Genomic DNA, 5,372 nt, shown 5'->3' on the forward strand with positions numbered 1-5,372 from the left:
TGTTGTATTCAACTAAACTGTTGTTGTTATAGTCGTATGAGAAGAAGAGAATGGTACTACAAACTTGAGGATTAGATAAATCATTCCAAAAGAAAGTTAAGTTCTTCCCGGTGTTGTTACCGCGATTGATCTGATCCTTTATGATAAGAGGGTCGCCTAACCTAAGAAGTAGATTATTGTACTGGGGACCGATTGGTCAGGAAGTCAAAGTCATGGGATTGGTTCGTTCTCTAGACGTAATTAAACACTCGTCTCACCCACTACGTAGTGATGCCTCTACCTCATCTTCAGTCGTGGGACGAACTCAATTGAAAGACTTTTCGAGAAAAAGAAGTTCAAGAGGCATATTCCATTCATATCGATTTCGGTCTTTCCGCACCATATTTAGATCTGCCCCTTCTTTGATTCGGAATTCCCAGCAAATCCTTGACTCCTCGAATATGATGGGATTTCACACCTGGCGAATCTTTCACTCTTCCTCCTTTAATTAACACCAAAAAATGTTCCTGCGAATTATGACCTTCGCCCAGAATGTGAGCAAATATATCATGTCGATTGCTCAACCGTACTTTGGCTATCTTACGTGGAGCTGGATTAGGTTTTTTAGGTGTTCTCGTCGAAACACGTGGGCGTACTCCTTTCTTCTGGGGATATTGATCCAAAGCCCAAGTACGGTCCGTGCGCCGTTTCTCTTCTCTACCGTGATGAATCAATTGATTTAATGTAGGCATCGCTCTTTCCTTTTTCCTTCCCCCCGATTTTTGCCCAATCGCTAGTGCTTACTCCCGATCCAAAGCACCCCTTTTCCATTCATAGAGAGATCCAATCGTCAAAATCAATAAAAAGGCCATCATGGACCAAGATCCAAACAGATCAATCTTGTTGGGAGGTACTGCCCAAGGAGAGGAAAAGGTTACTTCAGGTTCAGGGATAATAAATAACATAGGAACCGGATAAAATCGTATATCGAAATGACTTCTGGCACCACCGGAAGGACCACATTCGTGGGCCGACAATTTTCTGAATAGGTCGAACTATTGGAAGAAAATGGAAAAGGAACACCGAGTGGGATCAAAGAAACTAGCGAACTGATCACTAAATAGATACGAATAGGTGCAAATTCCGACATCACCACAGCCCACTTCGTTCTCTCGCTTTGCTCGCGGCGCTCCTTGCTCGCGGAGCGACATATCGAAAAAAGAAAGACCTTTTCTATGTATTTCCTTATTCGTTCCTCTATTCATTCTCCCTGGGTTTCGTTCCCTCGAATCACGAACAAATGTTGATTTGTTCCATTCATTCCCATCTATAAGCCAAGCGGCATTGCCCTTAACCTCGTGCCCCGAATGCAGAGACAACTACTATTCACTCCTCTATCCATCTATCAAGAAGCCCAGGAGAGTTTCCCACCCAACTCCACAAACTCCCATTACCTTGGTCCCATTACGATTTCTGAAGAAGATCTTGAATTCCTCTCCGCAAATTCCCACACGATGGAGTAGAGCCGCTCCTGCTCTTCTTTACTACGGAATGAAAATGTTTATGGTCCCCTTTATTCCAGTGCTCCTCTTTAAGAGATTTGACTGTCTCGAGGAGAGCTTTACAAAATCCAATCGACGCCTTATCTAGGTTCGATGTCTTTTTGAAAAGCCTTGTCGGAAAGGCTTTTTTTCCTCCCTATATGAAGGACTATGCGCAACTCCCCTTCTACATGGGAACGCAGAGGTTGTGGGGCTGCCAAATTGTCCGGGAGAGAGAGCGCCTCTTTCCATTCGAGCTTGGGAAATGAGGTAGACACTCCCGAATCCTCCTCAGCAGGTTCTCCCCACATATACAAGAATGGCAGCGTGGCTTCGGATCTTAGTAACGCTGTCAGAGAACAAAAAATTGCAAAGGTCAGACCCCCGGAGAAGCCCATTCGGCTGATTAATAAAGATAAGGCGCGCCCCCCAAGAGGGAGCCCCCCTTGTTTCAAAAGGGGGAAAAAAAAGTCAAGAAAGCTTATGGCCAACAAAAAAGAAGAAAAACCAAAAGTATAGTGGCTAGGAATAGGAAAGGAATGGACCATTTCTGAGCTAATACGCGAATGGAAATAGAAATTCCGGAGAATGCGGGTTTTCTTATAAGTTTTTTATTCCGAACATTTCCTGAAAGTAGACGACAAGTTTTCAATTTTAATGCAAACATGTTGAATTAAGTCTTTTCAGCCACATCGGGGCTATGGGAATCGAACCCACTTATTCCAAGACCCCCCACACGAATCACGAGCAAGAACGGGGCTACAACCCTATAACAAAGGTCCATTTCTCTCTTTATACGAAATTCTCTTTCTTCCCTTTCTTATCAGCGACAAAGAGGCTGACTCTATATCTGTCTTTCTATACGAAATTTTAGTTTGACCTCTTTTCTACAAAATGGAATCATCCTGGCATCCATCAACACTCCCTTGTACTAGTCGACGAAGGACCTTATGAGGTAAGAGATCGCCTTTTTAGGTATGGCATGGGAAGGTTTAGGGAAGGGATCTTATGGCTATATATTTTCTTGTACGGTATTGAACATTCCTTTCAGTAACTAGGCAATGATGCCAAACTTCCTATGTTTGAAGGTAATATTAGTAATGAACGGTATCTAGGCTCATAGCAAGGCGACACCCCTCTAAATCTTCCTTCTTTGGGGCATAATCAAGTACCAAATGATGATTTGACTCGAAAGCATCTCAGAAAGCCCAAGCATCTCAATATTCAATTCCAATGATCTCAGCGAGTTGGTCAGAAAGAGGCCTTGCCCTCAATAGGCTTTGTTGAGGAGTCGGGAGTTTATGCCCGAGTTTCTTCTGAATAAAGAAGAATGGGTCTTAGCCGATAGGTTGTCTTGTGAAATGTTCATTTCTTTATTAATGGTACGACGCTTCCCTGAGATACTTTCTAGCAGGCCTTAACGCCTTTCTCTCTCAGATTCAATGTGGAAAATTAGTTTTGGCTAGAACAAGAAGAGGAAGTGTAGCAGGCGTCTTTTTCCTCTCGTACCATTTGAGATCAGAAAAAGAAAGGAAGGGGTGATACTGCTTATTCATTATCTCAAGTCCAACCATTGAATTTGAATAGAACGAGCTTCCTTGCATTTAAAGCCAAGATGGTGTAAGTGATCCGTAACTAATCTTCCCTTCGTAGCTGTAAGTGGAATGCCCTCAAACTCTTCCTGAAATAGGGACTCGAAATCTAATAGGTGAAGGACAACTGTTAGGAGAGATCCTGGCAGAAGATGCCAACTTGGGCATTGAAAGTCACTAGTATTCTCCGCAACAAGTCTTATTCCTATTGCTTTTAGTACCATGTAACACCATTGATAGCCATTTCTGATCTATCTATCTATTTGAGAACAAATCCTATGACTTCATTCTCCTTTGAGTTCCGATCTGACATTCATTTAGAAAGCAAAGAACTTATTAATCTATATATGTATAATTAGAAATCTCGGATTGGATTTGAACCAATGCTCATCAACGGATCACGACGTGAACTGTCAACCGCTCTACCACCGAGCTACCGAGAAGAGAGGGAGGGACTGATTGATACATGGAAGCCTATAAGGTCAGTCCGCTCATAAGAACAGTATGACTATCTTAGTCTCATCATGTGCCCTTATTAAAGAAACCTATCGATTGAAGATGTCATTCAGGGACCCCTCGTTATGGATAGGTCTGGAAGAGCATGGGAAAGAAGGATCATCTTGTTGCTTTAGTCAACCGTGATTCGATTATGTTTTACAGCTATTCATTTGATTGACTCTGTTCCGAAGGCGACTCTCTGCCTCAGGAATCACTCTCAGGCTTGGGCCATATCTAAATGATAGACAACGATTCCCTAATGAGACGAATTGACCGCATTCAAGAATAAAACTCAGGACGAAGGCTTAGAAAATGAGTCTTTTGGGAGGACGAGAAGGGAAGCTCAGGTGGAGTGCTAGACTAGAAGGTAGAAAGCAAGGGGCGATGAAGTCTTTGATTCGGATTGGTCAACATTCCTTTCTTGTCTTGAATCAGTCTATGAGACCTTCTTTTGACTCTTCTCAAGGCAACAAAGACCGAGAGGAGCAAGAGGGAAGGTATCAGGTCAGCGGGTAGAGACAAGAAAGAACCTAATAGTTGGCGGGTTGGGCTCTACCTTCCTTGTAGTGAGTTTCTTAGGAAAGATGTAATATGAGCAGAGAATTTCCTTCTATCCAGAGATTGAAAGCAATAAGAGCAGTAGGTCCAACGGAGTCTTTTGGGGCCCCGAAGGAGAGCTGGCAATGGGCTCTTGCCTTACTTAACTTAATGCGAGGTGCGAGTACAACCATTTCCTAAAATGGGGATTCCAAGTAGTGTTGTTTTTGTTATATTATAGTAGTTAGCATGGGCACATAAGGGGAAGCTAGCACTACATTTGATATTCCTTGGTCTCTTTAGTATTCATGGCTCTAAAGGGGCTTTAGGTCCAACAGAGAGAAGACCTTTTTAGAGGCTCTTCAAGGCTTGGGCAGCGGAAACAAGGGCATGTTCTTGTTGGGTGGATTGAATATGCTACTACGGTCGTGCAACAGAAGTGAGCCTCGGAGAATTAGTTAATGCGACATCTGACCTGCAAGACCTGCAAATGGAACATGGATCCCTCGATCCCTCCGACCTGCAAATAGAGTATGTTTGCCAATATGTAGGTTCAGCAATCAATGAGTGACTAAGACTTGAACCTAGGGGCGGTTCAGTTGATAGAATGAGTTCCCGTTCCCGCTATTCCATCTAGGATGAGTGGCAAGAGTTTAGTTAGGCAGCAGTACTTCCTTTTCGTGTTTCAAACCGCCTTCTCGAGAGAGAGAGAGAGAGTTGGTCATAGAACGAGCTCCGCTAAGCGACTAGCTGGCTTGTTTCTTAAGTTCGTAGCTCAAGTTTACCTTAGCAGCAGTAAACCTTACTTAGCTAGCGCTACCTTTAGAAAGCAAGTTAGCTACAGCTGAGCTGCGTTACTCTAACAAGTAAGCAAGTAAACTACCTTTCCTAAGCCTAAGTTTACCCGACCTAAGCAACTACTGCAACAACAGTTCCCTACGCGGCTACGAACTAAGCTCACTCGTTTACCCGATAGCTCTGTTCACTGCTACGTTCCTAGCTCCAGTTTGACTTTAGCTACGACCTCATAACTACTAGTTCTCTTAAAACATAAACTCATTCATAACAATGTCAGCACATTGGGATTATGGTTTATAATTGATCCATAATAGGTCCTCCATCAGTCTATTATCTGACTACCGTTTGTTTAACTCAACAACAGCAACTGCGTTGCCTTACTTGGCTGGAAGTACAAGAAGGCGCATAGCTTGTTAGGAATTAGCTG

At 43.2% G+C, this 5,372-nt stretch overlaps 1 protein-coding gene across 1 annotated transcript; it reads right to left on the reverse strand.

The window, feature by feature from the left end:
* Positions 1-327: 327 nt before the first annotated feature.
* LOC148783105 (Ribosomal protein S12/S23 family protein) lies at positions 328-731 on the reverse strand. Its single transcript, XM_088858004.1, has one exon. It carries the CDS (start codon positions 729-731, stop codon positions 354-356), a length of 378 nt encoding a protein of 125 aa, XP_088714130.1. The 3' UTR covers positions 328-353.
* Between the last annotated feature and the right edge of the window lie 4,641 nt (positions 732-5,372).

The sequence above is a fragment of the Amborella trichopoda genome, chromosome 2 (assembly GCF_054954075.1).
Source record: "Amborella trichopoda isolate Santa Cruz 75 chromosome 2, AtrichopodaSantaCruz75HAP2 v2.0, whole genome shotgun sequence".
NCBI lineage: Eukaryota > Viridiplantae > Streptophyta > Magnoliopsida > Amborellales > Amborellaceae > Amborella > Amborella trichopoda.

Excerpts from the sequence above, each read along its gene's own strand:
- LOC148783105 (XM_088858004.1), bottom strand. The coding sequence starts at position 731 with ATGCCTACATTAAATCAATTGATTCATCACGGTAGAGAAGAGAAACGG.